Source organism: Zonotrichia albicollis, chromosome 28 (assembly GCF_047830755.1).
Source record: "Zonotrichia albicollis isolate bZonAlb1 chromosome 28, bZonAlb1.hap1, whole genome shotgun sequence".
Classification (NCBI taxonomy): Eukaryota; Metazoa; Chordata; class Aves; order Passeriformes; family Passerellidae; genus Zonotrichia; species Zonotrichia albicollis.
In genome coordinates this window covers 7,082,025-7,105,629 of record NC_133846.1, presented here as the reverse complement: position 1 = coordinate 7,105,629, position 23,605 = coordinate 7,082,025, and the positions used below count along the sequence as shown (strand labels likewise).

Below are 23,605 nucleotides of genomic sequence, written 5' to 3'. Positions count from 1 at the left end.
CTTGCCGGGGATTCCCTGCGATGGGGGTGCGGTGGTGGGATGCCCTGCGATGGGGTGCCCTGCGATCCTGCAGCAGGGATGCGCTGTGACGGATCCGCCCCTCGGTGCGGGCTGCCCGCGGTGCGGGAGCCCAACCGCGGGGCCCCGTGTCCCGTCCCGGCTGCGCTGCTGCCGCTGCCCAAAGGGGTCTCGCACGGAGCAGCCCGGGACGAGTCCGGGCGGGGAGCGGCCCCGGCCCGTTCCCCTTCCCGTTCCCGGGCGCCGGTCGCCCTCCAGCGGCCCCGCTGCGCCGCGCACCGGGCGTGGGTCGAGGGCTGCAATGGGCACCCCTGCCCTGTCCTGAGCATCCCTGCCCGGCCCCTGGGCTCCCCTGCCCTGTCCTGGGCTCCCCGTCCTTCTCCCAGGCTGCCCGGAGCTCTCCTGCCCGGCCCGGCAGCGCTGGAGGCAGGGTGGGCACCGGGGGTGGCTCGGGACAACGCTCCCAGCCCCAGCCCCACAGCCGGCAGGGCCCGCAGCCCGTGTGCACAGGCTGGCAAAGCCCCAGGCCCCTGTTATCCCCACACAAACCCCGAGGCTCCCCCCGTGCCCTGCAGAGACCCTGGGACCCCTCTCGGTACCCCCAAAACCCCCGGGCTCCTCTCCTCGCCCCGCGCACGGCAAGCCGGACCGCACGGATGCGTTTTAGGGCGGAGGGAATGTCTGGAGCCCCAGGAGCCGGCAGCAGAGGAGGATCAGGACTGGAACCGGGTCAGGACAATGCCCGTGCCCGGCTCACAGCGCGGCGGGGCACGGGGAGCCGGCTCGGAGGCGCCACCCCGGGGTTTGCCAGCATTCCCCGCTTGGGCAGGACCTGACACCGCTGCTGCTATAGAAGCCATCGGGGCGGTGGCCGAGCACAGCAGCTCCCGCTCCTGCCCGGGCAGGGCTCCTCACCCCCGCCTGTCCCGCACCAGTTCCGTGGCTTTGGGCCGGTCCCGGCACCGGCATCCAGCCTGCAGAGAGGAACCGGGAGCTCCTCCCCAGCCGCTGCCAGACCTGTTCAGCTGAGCAGGCACAATAAGGGAACCAGGTCACCGCGGAGGTAATGAGGGCGGCTCGGGAGCGGCGCGCTGAGCCCCGCAGAGGGCAGGGAGGCGCCTGGAGCAGCCCCAGCCCCCGGGGCACAGGCTGAGGGCTCTGCGCAGGGACCTGCAGCTCCTCCTGCAGCCGGGCTCTGCTCCCAGTTCCCATGAGATGCATCCTGCTTGAACAGCAGCAGGGACTGGGGCCTCTCCTTCCCCAAGCCCCAAAGCATCCATTATTATAAATCTCATCCATTCATACTGTGGCAAACAGGTACTCCTGGAAAACTGCCTTTACTTACAAGTACCAAAAGCCAGAGCTGTCTGGAGCACCCACAGTGTGCTGTGCCACCCGAAGCTGCCCCAGGGCACCTCCCAGCTCCCAGGTGTGTGGAGATGGAGGAGCAATGTGCTCTGGCTGCAGCAGCCAAGACTGCTCAGGACCCACTGTACTCACAAGAAATTCTCCCTTTTCTCACATTTCTCACATTAAAGCTCCAGGTCCCAGGTGGGCACAGATGCCCAGTCACCAACAGCAGGAGTGTCTCCTGCTGGGCAGCCCCAACTGCAAACATTTCCTTAAGCAATTTGCACATCTTAAAAATAAAATCCTTTATTGATAATATGAATGTTTAACATGTTTAATGCCATCAGCTATAAAAATGATTAAAGACTTCAGCTTGGTACATTTGGCTTTACAAATTTACAAGTGTTAATGAATTAATACTAGTGTTATATGTTTTGCACTTCATTATACTCCATTAGCCAGTGACAAACTCTGCAACAATGTCTGCTTAGGACACATGTGAGTTAGAGAAGAAATATTTAGTTGCTTTCACACAGAATCTACATCAACAGTTAAATACTAACTCTAAATGTCTTACTGAATTAGTTGGATCCGTTTCAATCCCTTGTGCTTAGTTTCTTTCAGAAGTTAGTCTACTAGCAAAAATACATTCTTTTGCATACCCCTTCCCATATTATATTTTAGAAGAAACAGTACTCAGTGCATTTCCTATTAGACTTCATCATAGTATCTCTCTCTCTCTAGCGCTATCAATAAAGAAGGGGATAATACCAGTCAGAATAATGTAAAAGTAAAGAAACTCATTAAAGCAGTGTATACAAAAGCCTCACTTTTCAATCAGAAGGGATACATGGGCCAAAATCCACCTGCCCATCCTTTTTTACTTTTATTCTCAGCAAGAGCTAAAAAATCCGCTGCGGACACTTAGTTAAGAAAGTAATAAATGTGCTTCCAAAAGAGCCCCTGCCCATTCAGCTCTGGCTGCCTCTGTGTCCCTGCTGTTAATGCACAGACTGTTCCACTGGATTAGCAACAACAGCGCGTAATACCACTGCCCAAAAGGTCTGAGCAAGCCTCTAAAGCCCTGCCCTGGCTGTGTGGGGTCACTCCAACAGCAGCCACCCCCGAGCAGCACTGAGCTCCCTGTCCTGCAGAGAGAGGCTCAGAGCCCAAAGGAACCTCTCTGCAATGGATAGCTCTGCCCCTTGATGGCACAGCTCTGCCCCTCCATGGCACAGCTCTGCCCCTCCATGGCACAGCACAAAAGGCTCAAGCCCAAAGGAACCTCTGAGCATGGGCAGCTCTGCCCCTCCATGGCACAGCTCTGCCCCTCGATGGCACAGGGATCCTCCCCACACAGAGGGGTCCTGCCTAATGAACAGTGAGAATTCCCCAAGGATAACGTGTCTCTGGCACCGGGAGCTGTGCAAACACCACTGTGCTGCCCAGGGAAGGGCTCCATGCTGGATGGCACCGAGCAGCAAGTCCAGTTCCTAAATTTAGGATCAGGTCCCGTCCAACACCGAGATCATTCACTCGGGGTTGTGCTCTCAGCCTGTGCCACTGATCTGTGCTGTTTGTCCTGGGTTTCTCAGCACAATGACTCAGAAAACCACTGTGCTGGGCCTGTTGGTTCTCCTGCAGCAAACACTTCTGCACAGGAACCACCTGCTTCTTCTGGGTCCAAATACTTCTGCACATACATGATCTGCCTCAAACTTAGGCAATTCCTCACTAAGGAATTTTTTAAAATATCAGTGAATTGCCATGTTTTCTTCCTATGAGGCAGAAGATCAAGAAGAGATAAATACTTCCCTAACACACTGTGTGTTTAGCATGTATGTGTGTGACACACATATCCACATATTTAATTCCACAGCAGCAATGATTTGGTTCCATATTTGCAGCCAAGGAAAGCTAGCCACAGCTAGTGGGTAAAATCCAGGTCAGTCAGACTTAACTGACACAGATGGGGAACAAAATTATTGCTATTGTTTAAGGTTGAAGATCCCATTTACAGGTATTGCAAAAAACCTGTACTGGATGGATGAGTTACTTTTTCAAGTAATAGTGAGATCTTTGCCAAGTAACAGAAAGATCCTTTTCTCAGAAGTTCTACACACAACAGTAGAATGCTTGAAGAGCTTGAAAATTCCAGGTGATACACCAGAAACCAGAATTGAGCCATGTAAAGCACACAGGCATCTTAGCAGGAAAGCAGAAAGAGCTATATGGACAGGGAAGTAACCTGGATGATAACACAACTAAATTTTATCCCAAGAAATTCCTGTGTGCTTCCTCAAATAGCTGGAGCTGGGTCCTGAAGGACACGGCCTGGCTGGCTGCACCAGTCTGGTGCTCACCTGGCAGAATCTGTAGCACATTTGCTAACTTACCTTAGCAAATGGAAAGAATTAAAAGGAAAACCAGTGTTGGTTTCAACATTCAGGACTCAGAAGAATTTGCTTCTGCAGCTAGATGTTCCCCTCCTCACCTTTTCCCGAGAATCACATTCATATTGCAGGCTTAGTTCAGGCACTTTTATAAAATGTTCATCTGGAATAAAAAGTCTGCAAAAATTATTTCTGCATAATTTAAAAGTAGCATTTCAGTCCCATTAGAGGCTGATAGGTCCCACCACATGATTATGGTTGTTATCTCTAATGATTTGACTGCTGCCATGAGACATTTGGAGGCTACTGTATAGCTGTAGTTAAGGTTTCTTCATAAACAAAAATATTTTCCTACCTATTAAAAAAGGAAAAAAAAATATACTAAATGCTTTATACAGACAGAATCTGCTACTATGGAAATAAATAACATGGAGTGGAAAAACAGTGTCTTAGCTGCAGGGTAAGCTAAGCTGCGGAATGTCACATTCCCGTTTTCTGGAGACTAGCTGCTGCTTGGCAGGAGGATCTCCAGGTCCTTGCCATTTGACACGACAGAGCTGCTGGAGCAGCTGCTGGCCACGTCCACGGGGGCACCCAGGGAGGAGCCTTTGCTGAGGGGAGCAGCAGCAGCAGCAGCAGGCGACTGAGCCAGGCCGGGCTTCTTGGGAGGGATGGGCGGAGGGTTCCCCCGCTCCGCCCGAGGAATGGTGGGAGACTTGATCCCCGGAGACAGGGGGCTGAGCGGGCTGGAGCCCTTGGCGGGGCTGGGGCAGTGCCCGGCCTCGGCCCTGGGGCTGCCGGCGCCGGCCAGGCTGCGGTAGTCCGTGCCGAACGGGGAGCTGTTGGGGGACACGGGCTTGATGGGGCCCTGCTGGCTGGTGAACCTGGACAGCACCTGCGTCACCGTGTTGCGCGCCAGCTGCTTGGCCGCCGAGTTGTCGGCCAGCGTGGGGGACAGGTCCCGGGACGGGGGGCTCTGCAGGCCCCCGGGCTGCTGCTCCTGCTCGGCCTGGGACTGGAACTTGTGCCTGGCTGCGTGGAAGCGCTGGTTGATGCCCACCTGGTAGGAGGACTGGTAGCCAGGGCTGCCGGCAGAGGCTCCCACCAGGCGCTTGGCCAGCACTGGGGAGGAGCAGGGAGACGGGGTGAGGGAGGAGGCAGCTGTGCTGCTGGGGGACAGGGACGCCCCAGCGGAGGGGAGCTGGTGCACTGGGGACTCTGTTCTTGCAGGGGAGCTCCCATTCTCCACTGCACCCTCGGGGGCTGCGGCAGGCTTCTCCCTGTGAGCTGGGCTCTCTGCAGCATGCGTGTCCCCAGCCATCGGCCCGTCTGTGTCACAGTGCCCGTTGGACTTTGCATAGGAGTGAGCAGGGGCAGGGGCGCTGGCAAACACGGCGTGGGCAGCTCTGCTGGCGCTGGCAGGGGCTGCTCGCTCTGCCTGCAGGCCCTCGGTCTGGCAGGACACCGACTTCACTGCGGGACTGTCAGTTGTGACCCCCCTGGACGTCACCGAGGGGTTGGGGTGCACGGCCTTGGGGGGACTGTGCTCCTGGCAGGAAGCCTCCAGCTCTTTCAGGGCTTTCTTCAGACACTCCACCTCTTCTTTGAGTGCTTTTGTACGGTTTTCTTCTCTGTTCAGCTTAGCTTTCAGCTGCTCTCTTTCAATGTCAAACTCTGAGAGCTGCTTTTCTACTTGTGCTTCCATCTGCAAGCCCCGCTTCCTCTTGGCTGCCAGCTCCTCTTCCAGTTTACTCACCTTACTCTTCTCCTTTTCCAGTTTCAAGCTCAGCTCTGCTGTCTTCTGGCCCTCTTCAGCTGCTTTGGCAGTGGCTTTCTTGCACTCCACAACAAGCATGGATGACAGTTGCTTGTGGCGTGCCCTTTCCTCCTCCAACTGGCTCGACAGCTTCTTCTGCTCCTTCTCAAACTTCTTCACTTGGGACTTTTCAAACTCCACCTGAAGTTAAGAACAAAAGAGATTTTAAGGGTACCATAAAACCTCCTGAGAGCAAATGAAGGGAAACACCCCAAAAGGGAACAGGTTTACTGTGTATCTTGGAGAAATTACACAGGAAAAAATGACAATGGATAAGAAAGAGGTTATTGCACCAGAAATCAGCAAAATAGTCTGGCACAACTCAGCCTGCACACAGTAATAATTATTACTTCCTAGTAGTTTTATCCTGTGTGAAATTCGACTGGCCTTTAGTCAGACACACACCCAGTCTGCCATGCACTGACAGAACAAGCAAAGCTTCCTTCCACCTCATTTACCACTTTGTCAGTTTGCCTTTTAAAGGCATTTAGGCCTTAAAATGCTGATGTGTTATGTATGCTTAACAAAGGCTACAGGCTTGAGTAACAGAAAACAGTGGCTTAAATATTTATTAGCATCTCTGAACAACACCCCCAGGAGATCTTCCATGACTTATTCTGAATTTTGAGTACTGCAGCGAGCTATCAACTGTAAACGCAATCCTGTTCTTCCCAACTCCTCGGATTTCAGGCTGAAGTAAGATTTCAAAGCATTTGATTGCCTATTAATACCTTCCAGCACTGCTCAGCTACCAAAGCACGCGGAGCAGCGGGGCAGGGCTGTTTTCCATATCAGGGTGATAAGAGCTCGGAGCGCCTCGCAGAGGGAGCTCCCGCTGCCCTCCCAGCCCAGCCTCTCCCTGCCCTGTGCTGGTACCTGCTGGGTGAGCCGCTCCCGCTCCTTCTCCAGCATGTAGGTGACATCGTCCCCCTCGGCCGTGTCCTGCGCGTGCCGCTGCCGCTCCTCCTCCAGGTCCAGGATCACCTGCCCAAACACAGCAGCCATCAGGGACAGGGCCCAGCAGGCAGGCAGGGAGCAGAGCTGTGCCCGGCTCCGGGGGCACATGGGAGAGACGCCAGGGCAGCTCCATGGGAGAGACACCTGGGCAGCTCCAGAGGGACATGGGACAGACACCTGGGCAGCTCCATGGGACAGACACCTGGGCAGCTCCAGAGGGACATGGAACAGCCACCAGGGCAGCTCCAGTGGGACACGGGAGCTCCAGTGACACAGAAAAGCCACCACAGCAGCTCCATGGGACAGCAGGCAGGCAGCGAGCAGAGCTGTGCCCAGCTCCGGGGGCACACGGGGGAGATGCCAGGGCAGCTCTGGAGGGGCACGGGAGAGTCAGAGTGACACAGGACAGACACCTGGGCAGCTCCAGAGGGACACAGGAGCCCCAGAGGAACATGGGACAGCCACCAGGGCAGCTCTGGAGGGACACGGGAGAGCCAGAGTGACACAGGACAGACACCTGGGCAGCTCCAGAGGGACACAGGAGCTCCAGAGACACAGAAGAGCCACCACAGCAGCTCCATGGGACAGCCACTACTGCAGCTCCAGACACCTGAGCTCAACTCAAATCACAGAAAAGCAGCTTTTGGACAAGTCCAATGTGTGTTATTATCTGGTCAAACTGAGTCAGTTTGTGAAAGATGTTCAGGAAACCTCACACTGGATGTATCTTACTATTAAATGTCTAAATTGCACGCTTTTCCCCCAGACTGTGCAATATCCTTGGGAGGTTCATGCCATGAATGGTGCCCTCATTCCAGAACAGCTGGGGCTGGAAGGATCTCTGGGGATCACCCAGTGCACCCCCTTGCCCATGCCATGAATGGTGTCCTCATTCCAGAAGGGCTGGAAGGGATCTCTGGGGATCACCCAGTGCACCCCCTGCCCTGGAGAGGGTTGCACACATCAGCCCAGGCAGGTTCTGAACACTGGCAGGGAAGGAGAATCCACAAGCCCTCCACAGCCCGTTCCAGGGTTCTGTCACCCTCAAAGTCAGTCAGTTTTTCCTCGTATTCAACTGGAAATTCCTGTATTCCAGTTTGTGCCTCCTGTCCCCGGCAAGTCAGAATTTCCTGGCAGGAGCATCGCTCCAGGGTCCAGCAGGAGCAGAGGTGCAGCACGAGCAGACCCAGGGCTCCAGAGCAGGACAGCCCCTCTGTGGCTCTGCAGCAATTCCCAGCAGGCTGCTCCCCTGCCTCACAGCCATCTGAGGGCTCCAGGGTAAAGTTTATTTTAAAGAACATTAATTTGTTCTTCCACTTAGGAACAAGATGAGCTCTTGAAGTGAAACTGCTTCCCATAAGGGCCCAGTGAAGGAGCTCCTTCAGCTTTAACACTGAATTACATGAATAATTGAAATGCTATTAACAAAAAAGCCAGAACACAAACTTCCCAAGAGGCTCTACTTATCACCAAAACTAAGCTCTCCCAACACATGCTCACCCATGAATTTAGCAGCTCCTCAGTCTTCCTGAAATTTAAGCTTCCAAATAATGCTTAAATATTACCAAGTGTACATCCTTGTATACTTGAAGAAGACAAGAAGAGGAAAAGGTGATACAATATCTGATTTTACTGTATGACTTAGTTGGATATTTTGCTGAAAAGTGAAGCCCAGCCTTGTCCTTACTTCTAGTGGCATCAATTTTTGTGGTACTATGGCCTGACACATGAGCAAGCACTTTAATGGTGTCAATATACATTAAAGGTATGTCAGAACAATAACAGGTGCTTCATTAAAGAGGCCAAATGGCAAGAAAAATACTTTTGGTCACTCCATGTTCGTTACGGAAGCACAAGGAGGTGCCTTCCCCTGGCAGCAGCTCTTCAACAACCACAGAGAACAAGTCCCAGGCAGAACAGTGATAGTTCTGCTGAGAATTCCATCTTCCAGAAAGCCTTTCTTGCATTTTGGGAAGGATTACACCTCCCAGCTGTAAGCTGGATCCTCTTTGGTGCGTCCTAACAAAAACATTTCAAATTCTGGAACTATAACTAACTAGCTCACCAGCTGCATGCTCTGGAGTGAGAAGTTTAAACAAAGGTGCAAAGTCCTTCCAGTTACCAAGCCTCAGGAACTGAAGTGTTTTTGCTGAAGTTAACTTGTCATTAAAATGCAGCTGTAACCTCTGCACATCCTAATTGAGGCAACACCTACCTTTCTGTGCCTGCTTTCTGCAGCAGCCAGTTGGGATAACATTCTCTCCTGCATATTCTTGCAGTGTTTCATCACCACTTTCAAAATAGACAAAGGATTGGAGCATACTGGCTGCTTTTCACCATGGTTCCCCTCTTTCAGTGTCTCAAAGTCTCTCTGCAGAGCCATCAGTGGATCACTGATGTTGTATTTCCCATAGCGCTCCTCGATGAATGTGTCCCTGTGCTGGGCCTGCAACACAAAACCAAATTTGCATTTTAATATACTCAAATAGCTAAAGAAACAGGGCTTTGTAGTGAATATTCCTTTTCCCCAGTTTTCCATTTAAAGAGAATTTAACACAGTCTGATTCATATCCTGTTATCTGCTACAAATAAAGGCAATAAAGACAAATCTTGCTTAAAAACATATCACCTCCACAAATATATCCAGTCTACAAACATTCTCATACCACAGCTACCTGCCAGGGCCATGACTTACATTCCACAGCTGTGAAAGGAAAGAAGGTAAGTACCAACTCTTGCTCAACAAAAGATTTAATCATTTATTGTCGCATCAGTGAAAGAAGCAGTTGTGTGCTTTCCTTGGCTGTGTCACCATCAAAGAATTTCATGTTGAGCAATTAAAGAGTTTCACTCTCGCAAGAGCCATCAATCTGTGAATTGTTAATAAAATCTTTAATGCTCTCATCCAGACTAAACAGAGTTTAGTTTCTCAAGACAGGAATGATGAGGTTTCCTTTGGTGCTTGTAGGAATTAAGACAACTCACACATCCCAGGCTCTGCATTCACAGTGCTTAATGGCTGGACTCGATGAGCTCAGAGCTCTCTTCCAACTCCAATCATTCCATGAATCAGCCATTCCATGGAAATCTGTTTGTCAGGATACCCATAGGCTTATCCTATTCAATGATGACTGTAAAGGTCTAAAAATGAAGCAAAATCTCATAGACAGATATGAAAGTATTATCTGTGTGTTCACCACAATGGTAAGAAACCAAATATTTATGCAACAAAAGGCACAGAAAACCAGATGTAGATTCAAAAGAGCCTTCAGAGGCGTCCTGGCTCAAAGGAATCTATCACTGATTTCCAGTGAAATGGCTCTGGGCTGAACCCTGAGCATTTGTGAAAAGCTGTGACTGTGCTCCATTCCTACAGTGGTGTGTCACTGACAGCACAACCCACACCCAGCAGGGCTGAGGCACCTGCCAGAAACAACACCTGGATGTGAGACTGCAGCTGGGATCCTCTGATTGTCTGTGAGCACTGGGACCAGGGCAGGTCACAGCTTCTGTTTCCTGCAGGGTGTGAATGGCTCCTCTGCTCTGCACTGGCGCATCCCCAGCGAGGCCACGGAGGAAGACGGGGCTCCCTCTGCACCACTGAAATGCAGGACCTGACCAAAGAGTGCTTAATGCAGAACAGACCCTAGCATGAGTGAGCTCCTCAAGGGCTCTGACCCTCACTGCCCTTGCTGCCACAGCACACACAGCACACGCGCTTTCCCTGGAGCACCTGCTCCAACCCAGCGCTGTCTGCACCTGCCCAGGTGCGCTCACCCCGTGCTCCCGGCTGCAGAGCACAGCCAGCACATCTCCCATTGCCAGCACAGCAGCTCTGCAGCTGCTGCCGGGCCCTAAACGAGCCCCAGACTGTGCTGCTGCAGCTGGGCATGGCACGAACAGAGCTCTGAGCGCCAGCCCGTGCCAGCCTCGCATGAAACCCTCACGAACAGCAACGGCAAACGTCAGAAATCACCCGCTGCTGACGGGGCTGCACAAGGACGGCATTCAGACAGGAAAGATGGGCCTGGCTCAAATGAAAGACAGCTCAGAAGCCAGTGCTCCTTGGAATGGCTCTTTTGCCATGTCCCAGCATCAAAACCACAACTGCTTCCCTTGAGCAGGAGTCCCAGAACTGTGGAACAGCCCCACACAGCAGCTGGCACAGCCACACTGGAACACTGAGAGTTAAATAACACAGCTTGGCTTCACTCAAAGAGCTGGTGAGATTTGCTGCTCCCACCTGCATTCTGAAATGCAGCCATGTGATTAACATGAAATAAACTAAAAAAATTCATTTTTGCTCTTAAAAGGAAAAGTGTTTGCATTACCTTGACAAGAGGCATAAAAAACCCAACCCAAAATATCTTCTCCATGACCAAATTAGAGACATTCACCCTGTGAGTCCAGTTTGGAGCTGGATTTTAACCCTGCAGCAAACAAACTCACACTCACAGACACCCCTCCCTCTCTATCAGCAATATCCGTCAGGAGCTGTGGGCACCTTTGATCAGAGCTTCAGATATTGTTCTAACTTTACACAACAATAAAAAGGAGAGGAAGGAAAAGAGCAGCCCGGAAATGGGAGAGCAGCCCTGGATAATGGGGCAGCCCTGGTTTAATGAATCACAGGAAAAACTACAGGTCTGGGGTTTTTTTTAGGAACAGGGAATCTTCTGTTTTTCTGAAGTGTTTATAAAAATGACTCAGTGAAAGCTCCATATAAGTGTGGAGGGAGTTTCTAAGTGACTCAAGCATTAATAAGTCTGTAAATATGAACTGGGATCTCCATCCAGCTGGCCTTACTGCTTTGACAGATGAGTTTAATCCCACCCCATCGCAGTGCTGCCATTCCACCCAGAAACACGGCAGGGACCCTTCAGAAGGGCACCAGTGCTTCAGCTGTGCACACAAACCCTGCCTTTACTGCTGGGCTACCAAATAAGAGCTCCAAAATCTGAGATCAAGGTGATTTTTGCAGTACTGAAGGTGTAACCAAAGCCACGTTTTCCTCTGCTCCTCACAGGATCTGAACTCTGAATAAACCACCCACTCCGAATTCAGTGGGGTGGTTTATTTCCTGTTTGGGAAAGAACAAGAAGTTCTTCCTTGCTACTCTGAGCAATTAAGTATTTTCCTGAACTAGCATGACAAACAGATGAGACTATCATAACATTAAGGGCTTTCTCAAGTCCAGCTATTCTTCTTCGGTAGCCAGCAGAGCATAAACATTTAATTAAAGTTGTCTAGACTGGAGAAAGTCTGAACCAGGTCACCCTCCACCGAGCACACCCCGTTTGCACAAACAAACCCAGTGCTCTGGCGCTGGAAATGCAAACTGGGATTTTCCAGCCTGGACACCTCTGTCCTGCAGAGCAGCCCCTGGGCCACCTGGACCACTTTGAAAAGGCATTTACAGTGCCACAATGCCCAGAGTTACCTCGTGCAGGTGTGGAAATGCCACAGAGGATTGTGCCCCTCCCCGAGACAGCTCTGCAGCTCAGCTGCTGCCACTGCAGCTCACATCAGAATCCTCAACCCTTCTGGTTGCGGCCTGTCTGAGCTGGACTCCACCTTAAACAGCTGTTCAGCTTTCAGAACAGAAGGGACGTGATGGAGGAACACTCTATTAGCGAGCCCAAAGTGAAAAAAACCAACCTAGATCCCAGCACAGAAAACACAAATCCACAGAAAATCAAGGTTAAACGAAAAGGAAATAAGGTTACAAAATGCAGTGTTAGTTAAGGAGTGGAAAATTTCATGTGAACACCAGAGATGACATAAATACCTCCAGCATCAGCAATGGTGCTGTGAAAGAAGATGCAATTCTGTGCAATTACATCTTCTGATTTAGCACCTCCACCTCTATCATCTAAAACATGCAGAACTGTGGATTTCCCAACAAAATACTCAAATTCCAGAAACAACTAAATGGATAATTCAGCAATTTTCAAGACTATCAATCTGACGTCTCCCAACGGGAAACAAAGATAACGTATAAGCTTGGGGTGCTTTTAAAAAACAGAAGCAACTCTACATGTGAGCTACCCTTAAAAATAAACTTCCAGGAGATTGGAAAAATTAGCCATAAGCAGAGGGGGCTCCACGTGAAACCGGCTGGCTTTGAGCTCCAGTTTGGGCAAAGGACCACTGCTAGTCTGTCTGGGAGGAGATAATTCTGATTTTATGGGGCAGAAGTAACATCTGACCCAACTGAAAAGATGTTTCCTCTGCAGGCAGGCAAAGCAAAGGCTTTGCTTTGTTAGGAAAAAGCTACTGTTTCCTCTTGGGATTTCGAGGCTGTTTTGGGATGTTTCCCACAACCTATTTCTGTATTTTTTAAAAATAAAATATTTCTTTCTACGGAAACCTTGTTTATGTGACAGAATATTCTCTCTCTGTTCAGTAATCTTTACAACTTGTTTTACTGGAACATCAAACAGGGAATTTCCAGGACCTGTTTCAAGTGTTTTTTTGGACATCAAGTAGAGCATTTCTCCTCCCTGTAATTTCAGAGTTCAGGTTTTAACCCTTGGTACACAACAAACACACTCTTAATTAACTCCAGCTACCGAGTTTGCAGTTCTCCAGTGATAATTTGCACAGAAGTTCCTCCTTCATGCAGCACAGAGTGGAATAAGCTTTAAATAGCTCCTTACAGCTTGAACTTCCTTATTAGCTTCTCTCCCCAGAGACAGAAGTTGGGAATAAAGGCAGGCTGAGGTCACAGCAAGCACTGAGAGAGGGGGGAAATGGGGGTGGGGACCTCTGGCTTTGCCCAAAAGTAAATGCCAAAATGCTGGAGTGGGACTCCAGCAATGCCAGGCACAGAGCCACCAGTGAATTGCCCAAATGCAGCATCTGCCCTAATTGCCATCATTATCTCGAGCGAGCAGACCTGATAAACGAGAGCCACCCACATCTGCCCAAGTAAGACCTGTTATCTGTGCTGTTATCAGCTTTGAAAAACAGAATAAAGCTTCCTCAGGAAATGTCCAGCAGCACAGAGCTGCAGCTTCCTTTGCTGGGAGCTTGGTGCCAGGCTGGGGTGGTGCTGCAGGGCTGCCCCGCGCTCAGGACGGGCTGTGGGCACCCCAAAACCGGGGAACAGCACCCCCAGAACCAGGGAACAGCACCCCAAACCCAGGAACAGCACCCCCAAAACCGGGGAACAGCACCCCAAACCAGGGAACAGCACCCCCAGAACCAGGGAACAGCACCCCAAACCCAGGAACCCCAAACCCAGGAACCCCAAACCCAGGGAACAGCACCCCAGAGAGCTGGAACCCAGAGCCCTTCCAGCAGGGAATCACTGCCACAGCTCTCTGCTCCTGCCCAGCACACGCTGGGACTGGAGGTGAGCAGAATCAGCTTTTTGAGACACTGGCAAACCGAGCTGCTTCCAGCAAGACACAAACAAAAACCTCCCCAGGCTTGCAATAAAGGCTGTAAGGAATGCCTGCATTCCATAAACAGCACCCAAGGGAACTCTGCTCCATGGAAGCTGCTCTCTAAGTGATGCACAAGCCCAATTTGCCCCATCTGTGAAAGATTTAACAGCAGGAAGGTTTTGTATTACTGAACTTTTCTTTTTATTTAAGCAAGAGGCAGGCTTAAGTTTTTCAAACTGCACTGTAAATCTAGTTTCTAAATCCACTAACAAACAACACCTAGTTTCTCATTAATATTGCTTTATAGTGCATCACTGCATCAGGAGCAAAGAGATGAATACCAGCTCCCAGTCATTAACACAAAATAGTTTCTATTCCAGTGTAAATTGCCTAGGGCCTTATTAACATAAAGGAACAAGCCAGGAAGCTGCTTCCTGTTTTCTAAAAGTAAACAGAACCTCAGTTCTAATGTATGGAAAGCAGGGGGGAGGGAACACAGTGCTCTAACACAGCGATAGGGATCCATTTAAATATTGAATTGTTTCCAGGCGTGGTGTGCTATTTCAGAAGGCAAACCTGTGGCTCCTGCAACCCTTCCTACACTGCAAGGAGGACTGGGAGCCCAACTCAGGATTATGCAACTCTCTGACAGCATCTGGGTTTTCTGGATGATATAAACACAATTATAACTACAGGAAAAGGAGCACAATAAGAAGTCAGGCTTAAAATCTGTTCCAAGGAGAACATTGAAATTTATGTAGTGGACAGGAAGCTACTTTCAGGCAAAAAAAAAAAAAAAAAAAAGTTTTGTTTTTTTTTCCCAGAGAAGTTTTAAAACAGAGGAAGCAAACTGAAGCGCTGGGAAAGAATATTGTGAATACAGTCAGTCTGTCAGACAGCAAGGAGGAAAGGGGCAGGATTTGGGGAGAGGGGCAAAAAGGAGCGAGCTCAACAAGCAGTGTCTGCTCAGCAGCTCCATTCTGACACACAGCAACGGGGCCAGTGCCAGCCAACAAGTGCCTGATACCATCAGGGAGAGGAAAACTATTTTAAGCTGTGTCATCTGCACGCATGGATTCTCTCTGCTAAATGCCAGATGCAAAATGCTTGTCTCTAAGCGTGCAGGAATATCAATTATTGCAGACTGTGCTACAACCAGATGACATGTTTACAAACTAAGGTACTCCTCCTCTGCAAGTGCCTGTCCTTTCCTATAATGTACCACAGGACTGGGCTCAAACAACCAGAGCTCAGAATCATTGAAATCTGAAGCAGAAGTAAAACTAGCCCATGAAGGGAAATGTGTTTTTGTCACTGTGAGGGAAGCAAACAGGCAGATAAAATCCTGATTTGCAGCCACTGACATCTATGTGTTTAACACAACTGCTGGAGACAAATCACTGCTGTGGTCCAGGGTTATGCAATCCCCTAGGAAAGTTCAGAGGATTGAACTCCACCTGCTCCCAAAATATACCCACATCTGAGACACAACTATTACTGTTCCAAAGAAATGCAGCTGCCGAGGCAGGACAGAACCCTGTCCATGGCCCCTGGGGACCTGAGGGCTGTGGGACCACGTCAGACAGGTCCTGTGTGAGGAGCAGCAGCTGCCCCAGCCCCAGGCCCCACTCCTGTGCTGGCAACTGCAGCTCCATTTATACAATTTGTACAAAAACAATTAAATCAAACTAAATTTGCTCTCAAGAGTGCAGATCTTTAACTCAGAAGTTGTTTTTATTCAGGGCAGCACTTCTATGCATCAAAATGTGAGCAAACAGATTAGCAAGGTTTCCTTTAATTAGTCACACACAAAGCCTTTGGGCCAGGGAGGCACGGTAAAGCTGTTACCACAGCTACTATCAGCAAACAACGACAAAAACAGCGTGAGGCCAGCGTTTCTCTAGCTGTATACTCCAATAAATGGAGAAAGCAGAGCTGGCAGGGCTGAGCTGCTGAGCCTCTGCCCAGATGAAGCAGTTACAGGAGTTTTCCTTGCAGAGCTGCTGCCAGCAGGGCCAGCCCGGGCTGCAGCACCACTGGGACAGCTGTGGAGCCAAGGGGAGCACAGCTGGCACCTCCAGCACAGCTGGAGCCAAGGAGAGCACAGCTGGCACCTACAGCACCACTGGGGACAGCTGTGGAGGCAAGGAGAGCACAGCTGGCACCTCCAGCACAGCTGGGGACAGCTGTGGAGGCAAGGAGAGCACAGCTGGCACCTACAGCACCGCTGGAGCCAAGGAGAGCACAGCTGGCACCTACAGCACAGCACAGCTGGAGCCAAGGAGAGCACAGCTGGCACCTACAGCACAGCACAGCTGGCACCTACAGCACCGCTGGAGCCAAGAGCCAGCCTGCATTTGAAGCTTCCATTGCCCTTTCCCACGAGCCCCAGCTGTCCTCACAACCCTGAGATGAAACACTGCAGCACATCCCTGACAGAGGAAGGGGGAAACAGCCCTAACCTTTCATTAGATCAGTATTTTATACTCCGTAATTATCAAGCATAGGTTACAATTTCATTTAATTTCTTCTCAGCCATGAGTACTTGACAAATTATGTCAAAGGGTATTCTTAGTGCATTAATCTCCACACACAAGAGGGAACTGCAGGTTAAATTTCAACAGGAAGGATAATTGCTTTACACTACTGGAAGGTAGTCAATAAAGAGCCTCTGGAATGGAGCTGCTGCATTTCTTCCCATTGGTCTTTGTGCTCCACTGTACACATCTCACACTGAAATACTGAAGGGAGGCTTGTTTGGGTAACACATTCTGACCACACAGTGAAAAGATGGATCTCAGGGCAGAGCAGAAACTGGCAAGTGTGTATTGGAACAGAAAACAAACCTTCCACCTGACCAATAGTTTTGAGAGGGTGACAATATTCCTCCAAAATAAAAGGATGCTCCTGCCAGCAAAGGGAAGAGTAAGCAGCTGAGCACTCAGGGCTGCTGCTCTCAGCAGTGCCAGCTTATGGAGGCTTAGCCAACACAAAGCCAGGGATGCTTTTGACTCAGTGTGACGTTATTGTCACTAAAAGACTCCTCTGTGATCCCTCTTGGGGAGAAGAGTTCCTGCTTTGAGCAGCCCTCCCTGCTAAGGGAGACAAAAAACCTAGAAAGGAATTGTGGTGGACCTTTTGCACAGCAGAAACACATGGTTCTTTATCAGAAAGGATGAAAACACACATAACACTGTATTTCAATACCAAAATGCTTCTTGCAGACAGCTTCTGAGACAAAAATTACCTACAGCATTTCCTATGTAATCCTGCTGATATTAAATGGGATTCTGAACCAGTAATGAACTTCACCTTGCATACAGCTCTCTGCAGAACTCACAGCGGTACTGTTGTCATGTTTGTTTCTTATCCTGATACTCAAAACCTACCTTTAAAGCCTCAATGACAAGATCTCTTGCTTCTAATTCTCCCTCGAGAATGCTAAACAGCGTCAGTAGCTCTGGTTTGCTGAGTTTTTCCAGATTCATCCTGAAAACCTGAAAAATAACAAAACCCAGTTTAGCAGGCATTTCTTTGGACATTAAGATCAGTATTTGAAGCTATGACATATAATCTCACTTAAGTTCAGCTCCCAGCTCTCTGACTGCAAACTGCCCTGAGGGGGGGTAATTTTCTCTCATTTTCCAGCACCAGTTGCAGAAGATGCATTTGTCACCTCCTCCCAGGGGACAGGAACACATGCACTCCCAGATGGCGACGGCAGAATGTGTGGGCTGACAGGACAGGACAACATTCACCAGGCAGCAGCCAAAGTTAACAGGAGAGGGGAAAAACAAGGATATTCAAAAGTCATCGTGGTCACACATCTGCCTCCCACAGCTGCAAACAGCAGCGAGGAGCTGAGATGAACCAGGGCCAGCGTGGCCACCCACAGGAGCACGATCTGCTCCTGGGAATGCCATTAGACATGCTGGTGGAGCAGGCCCAAACCCCCACAAAAATCAATGCCACGGAAAATACACACTTCATTACTGTTCTTTCAAACTGTTCAATATCAGCATCATCTATTAAATATCATCTTACTGCCTGCATAAGAGATCCATCATCTGAACCACACATAAAGAGGCTTCATATTCTCTTCCATCTTTGCTGATACACTTAATACTGTCCCATAATAAGCCTTTTTGTTACATTATTTTGTTAAAAATGGAAGTAATTTCAGACTAAATCCTTGTCTCTGATGAAAATATACCCATTGATGCAGTCTTGTGCTTTGCACAACCATCAAATACACTTTTCTGAGTCCAAGTCATGTCCATCTTTCACCACACTTGGTGTCAAGCAGAAAATGCTGCAGCATGAAGAAAATAATTAGAGATATCAAACTCCAGTGGCAAGTGATAAAGGGTTAAACTGGCCCTGCTGGAGAATCCATCCAGCTGAAACACTCAGCTGAAGTCTAGCTTGTCTGAAGTCACTGCTCCTTTACAGCTGATTTGCATAACTGTGCCTTGGAGAGTTACACACAAAAGCAAGTTCTGTCTTGTTTGTGCCAGAGCAGTTTTCCAGTGGCCAGGAACAGAAAGTTCTGCAGTCATCACAGAGCAAGAGAAATCAGAGATCACTCTGTGCCCCTGTGCTGGGCAGGGATGTGTCCCATCACATCCACACTCCTGCCTCTCACGGCGCTTTACACCAAATTCCAGAAGGCAGCGGCGATTCTCACAGCTCTGCTGGCTCCCAAACCCTGGGCATGGGCTCAGGGTAACCCCAGGGCAGGACCACGAGGGGCTGCTCAAACCCGACCCCGCTGGACACCACAGACCCGTCCCACGGCATTTCTGTCCCTGCCGCAGAGCCAGTCACAGATTCAAGAGGAAAACCCACGAGTGGAACGTCTGGGAAATCTGCTCATGTTTGTCACCATGTCAAAAAACCCTGATCAAAACTTGACACCAAGGCACAATCTAGGAAACTCACTGTACTGACTAAAATCCCATTTCTGTGGGCCAGGGCAGCGCTGGTCACCTCTGGTCAGTGCATGGACCTTGGCAGAGATGCCCAGGTGGCAGCCTGACCATCTCCCTCCCTCTGGACACGGCTTGGGGCTCTGCTGAGACCCCGTGCAAGCAGTGTGATTTACAACTTCCACCTCAGAGAGACGGAGGAGAGGGCAACAGGAGCTGCAAAGAAATGCTAGAACATCAAGAAGAAGCCACAGAGAGCGAGAAAAGACATAGCCTGGTTCTAGCCTTTGATATTTACCATGTTTGTGTTGGTGCTCACGTCAAAGCTGCAGCATTTCCCTGGGCAGCCTTTAGATGTGGAATATCCAAACATTGCTTAGGAGGTGCCCAGCTTGATTTCAAAACCATCTCAGTCCTTGCTAAGACTGAATTCACAGGTTCTAAGACTGAACCAATACCTGTGGGAAATACCTTTCATTGCCAGGCACTCACCAGGTTACAGTGGCACTGGGGCATTATAAACCTGAAGGAAAAGGAGATCTTAGAACAAAGTGTATCACATAATTCTGTTACCCCAGGACAGTAAGTGTTGGACATGGACTTTCACCATGACTGCATCCATGCTTTTCCCTAAAAAAGAGATGATGTGGAAATGTGCAGGTGCATCTCCCCAAGAGCTACCAGGCAGCTCAGTCTTACAGCAAGGACGGCTACCAGCTGCAGTTTGGTATTGTAAAGCCATTAGTCAGGGCAGCAATAATTTCTGCTCTATATTCTAACTACTCCCATTGTGACTCGTACTTGCCAGTGTTGTAGGAATAAGCCAGGCTATTCTTACCACACCTCTGTAGTCTGTAATGTGCTTAACAACATAAACAAGCCCTGTCCTAAAATATACAGGTAAAAATATCTAAGAGAAATAAAGAGCAGGAGCCAGTGTGCACAGCAATCATTTATCCAACAACAAGAGGTGACATTACAGGCATGCCAGTGGTACAGCCTCAGCTTCCTCATGTGCAGCCTGCTGCAGGAGAAGATCTCCACCTGCTTTGTTTGCATCACACTGCTGCAGGAACAGACTGGAAGCAGATGCAACAAATAAAGGCACTGCTCTAAAAACCCCCCAAAATGTACCCGTACTCTCCAGTGACCTCAGGGAACCTTCAGAGCACCCCAGGCAGATGGCTGTTATGCTGAATGGACCACAATCCCAAACATTCCCTTTCAGGGCCACTCTGCACTTGGGAGCTGAAAATTTGGGGGAAATAAAAGCCCTATTCATTTGCTGTTACTGTCTTACAGAAACAAGAAGCATCTCTGGATCAGAGAGCTAATAAGCATGTACTTGAGCTCCTTTTCCCCTATCCAAATCCAAATCCAAATCCCTTCCCAGCCCTCCAGGCTCCTGAGCTGACCTTTCCAAGGCTCTTTCAAGCTACACACGCCTGTGCCTTCCCTTGTCCCATGTTTTATCAAAAGATCACACCAACTCTATTAAATTACACAGTTCTCCCCCTTGCCAAGTGTCTCATTCTACCAAAGGGATCTGGGCACTTCAGCTGGGGAACCTGACCCTCTGTTTCCAAACCTTTAACCAAGAGACATCAGAAACAAGATCCAGCGACTGCCAGGGCACGGCACCCCTTTACATCCAGGGAAATACACTGAGTGCACTCACACAGATCACAAACCACAAAGACCTTGTTGTTTAGACCCATTACATAAATATTTTCCCCGAGTCCGAGATACACCACCATTTTTGGACAATAAGGCAGAGTTTAGAGCATAAACAAAGATAATCACTTTCTGCTTGCCTAAAGGTGAGCTTGCTTTCAGCTTCGCACCACTGGAGCCCCCTTGGCAGAGCCATGCCCACCCTCCGCGGAGATAACGCCTTTCTAAGAAAGCTTTTTCCCGGCATTTCACTGAAATAACCACAGAGAGCAGTTTAAGTGTCTGCACACCACCGGAGCGGGGGAGTTATCTGTGGCATGTGCCACTTGAGGAACTCTCAGATAGGCTGGCAGCTCCCTCTCAGCCGCGGCGGGTGATCCTGACACCGCGCCAGGGCACAGCTCAGTGCTCTCACACACACACAGACGGGCAGAACCCACCCAGAGAACGGTGCCAGCTCAGGGGAACCTCACACACTGACCATCGGGGCTGGAGGCAGGGGCAGAACCCACCCAGAGAATGGTGCCAGGACAGGAGAACCTCACACACCAACCGCCGGGGCTGGAGGCAGGGGCAGGACCCCAAGCACAGCCCGAGGCACGGGGAGGCACCTTCGGGATCCTCTGCAAGCCCTTGGCCCAAAACTCTTCCACTTTTAAAAAAGAACATCATGAAGAACCAAGCTTGTTGCTCCTTCCTCCTCTGAGAGAGGGTATTTCCTAAACCTACACCAACGCAACAATGCCACAGTGCCGAATATTCTGAATCAGCTTAATTGCCTTTCCTGTGTTCCTGAAGAGGAACCAGCATTTTCCAGAAGCCAGCACTGGCAGTCGTGTCATCACATTAATGGCAGAACCTCAATGACCAGTTGGAGAAGTCCTGACAGACAAGTTCCCAAAATTGTTTCTGCGTGTATCGAGTGGTGTTTGAGTCGTTTCAATAATTACATATGTTCATGTAATGAAAAATGCTAACATAGACCTAGTAATTGTGTATCCACAGTGCTACCTGGCATTGCATCACTCCTATGGAGATCCAGGATAAAATGAGAACTGTTTATATTTCCTTCACCTTTGTATCTCAGCCCTAAAGGAAAAAGGGCATTACCCACAAAAACCCATCCTCATTGCATTATGTTTTGTAGTAATTCTCAGAAGGAAGCAAATTAGCAAAATTCCAGGATGGATTTTGTGTGGGTCCTTGAAGCCCCCGTGCAGAACCGAAACCATCGCTGGCTGCTGACCTTCAGCCCCGGGCCGGGGAGCCGCGCCCGCCCTGCCGCTCCCGGCCCCGGTGGGAACGGCGGGTTCAGCCCGGGACCGGCGCCGGCACGGGTGGGCAGCGCGGGTCAGCCCGGGACACCGCCGGCGGCACGGCCGGTGCTGTACTGTCCGGGACCGGCACTGCCCGGGGACCGCACGGGTGGGCGTCGGGGCCGGGCTCGGTGGCTCCCGCGCTGCACCGGCCCGGTACAAGCGCGGCGAACAAAGGGAAGCGCCGCAGCGGAGCCCGCGGGGAAGGAGGGCGGGCGCGGGGAACAACAACCGGCTCCATCGCCGCTCGGTGCGCGGGCCCGGCCGGACCGGGCAGCGACGCCCAGATCCCGGTAACGCCCCCCGGCCCCCCGGCACCGCCCCCCGCTCTCCCGTTCCCCCGCTGCCTCCCCTTCCCCGCCGCCTGCGGCCGCCCAGTCCCGGCCGCAGCCGCCCCCGCCCGCAGCGGGGCTCGGCCCCGCCGCCGCCGCCCCTCTCAGCCCCCGCGGGCCGGGCCGCCCCGCACCTGCCTCCGCCCCCCCGCAGGGGCAGCGCCGCGCCGCGCCGGGCCGGGCCGGGCCGAGCCGAGCCGAGCCGAGCCGGACCGAGCCGAGAGCGGGACCGCGCCCGCCCCGCCGCACCGACCTGCCCGGCCCCGCGCCGCCGTCGCCGCCGCCGCTCCGCTCCCCATCGGCCGCCCCGCCCCTCCGTGACCGACGGCCCGCCCGCCAATCAGCGCGGTCGCAGCCGCGTCCGCGGGCCAATCCGCCGCGGGGTGGGCGGGGCGGGGGCGGGCACAGTCAATGAGGCGGTGCGGAGGGCGGGGCCGAGCGTGAAAATCCCTTTTGTTCGCGGCAGAGCGAGCGGGCGGCCGTGATTGGCGCGTCACTTCCGGCGGGGCGGGGCCGCGGCACCGCTCGGGCCACCGCCCCCGGCCGTGGCTGTGTCGGGCGGGGCCGGTGCCGGGCGGGACGGGCTGTGCGAACCGGGCGGGGACAGGCGGACAGGATAGGCAGCCCCGCCGTGCCCAGCCCAGGTGTGCCCAGCCCCGCCCAGCCGTGCAGCCCGGGCGCTGCCCCGCGCTCCGGTGCCGTGTCGTCGGCGGGGCTGACGCGCTCCGGTGCCGTTGGCGGGACTGCCCTTCCCCGGCGGCGCTCCGGTGCCGGTGGCGCTCCGTTCCCGTCCCGGTGCCGGGGCTGCCGCGCTCCCGGTGCCGCTCCGGCGGCGCTCCGGTGCCCCCGCGCGTCCGCGCTCCCGCTCAGACGCAGCCCCGCCGCTCGGAGCTGTTTTCCCGAGTTCACAAAGCACCACCCAAACCGCTCACAGCTCGGGATAGAAGGGAGCGGGTGCGTTCCCGTGCGTTTATTCCCGTGCGTTTATTCCCGTGCCTTCCCGTGCGTTCCCGTGTGTTTTTTCCACGTGTTCCCGTGCGTTCCCGTGTATGGGGTCATCCTGGTGCGAACGTTCCCGGTGCTGCCCAGCCCCGCTCCTGGAACTCGGGAGAAAGGAGAGCTCTGTGCAGGAAGGGCTTTGCTGAGGCTGACTGCCCGGAGATGAACCGAGCCTGGAGAGGCCGTGGGTGCACGAGGCGCACCAGGGAACATCTGGCACCAAAAGGTCTCTGTTCTGGGGCTTGCTGAGGACACCTGGTGAACGCAGAGCAAACATCTGAAGGGATTGAGAGCCTTAAATCTCCTAGGTGGTCTCAGGGGTGGCAAATAAACAACTGCGGCCTTTAAAATCAGTGCTATTGAGGGGAAAAAAAGTTTAATAGCTGAGTCCATACAGAAAAAATATATGAAAAGATAAAGAAGATATTCAG

At 51.6% G+C, this 23,605-nt stretch overlaps 1 protein-coding gene across 3 annotated transcripts; it reads right to left on the bottom strand.

Annotated features, from left to right (window-relative positions):
• Positions 1 to 1,658: 1,658 nt before the first annotated feature.
• On the bottom strand, positions 1,659 to 22,574 carry CTTNBP2NL (CTTNBP2 N-terminal like). 3 transcript variants are annotated; one of them, XM_074528014.1, is made up of 6 exons: positions 22,429 to 22,574; positions 17,315 to 17,422; positions 8,750 to 8,980; positions 6,454 to 6,561; positions 2,654 to 5,718; positions 1,659 to 2,547 (listed from the first exon to the last, which is right to left on the bottom strand). In XM_074528014.1, the coding sequence occupies exons 2-5, from the start codon at positions 17,411 to 17,413 to the stop codon at positions 4,264 to 4,266; spliced, it is 1,893 nt and encodes a 630-aa protein (XP_074384115.1). In that variant the 5' UTR covers positions 17,414 to 17,422; positions 22,429 to 22,574; the 3' UTR covers positions 1,659 to 2,547; positions 2,654 to 4,263. The 3 variants fall into 3 exon arrangements, with proteins under 3 accessions (XP_074384115.1, XP_074384114.1, XP_074384116.1); XM_074528013.1 differs by having other exon boundaries at positions 22,310 to 22,467; XM_074528015.1 differs by lacking the exon at positions 22,429 to 22,574 and adding an exon at positions 22,314 to 22,358.
• Between the last annotated feature and the right edge of the window lie 1,031 nt (positions 22,575 to 23,605).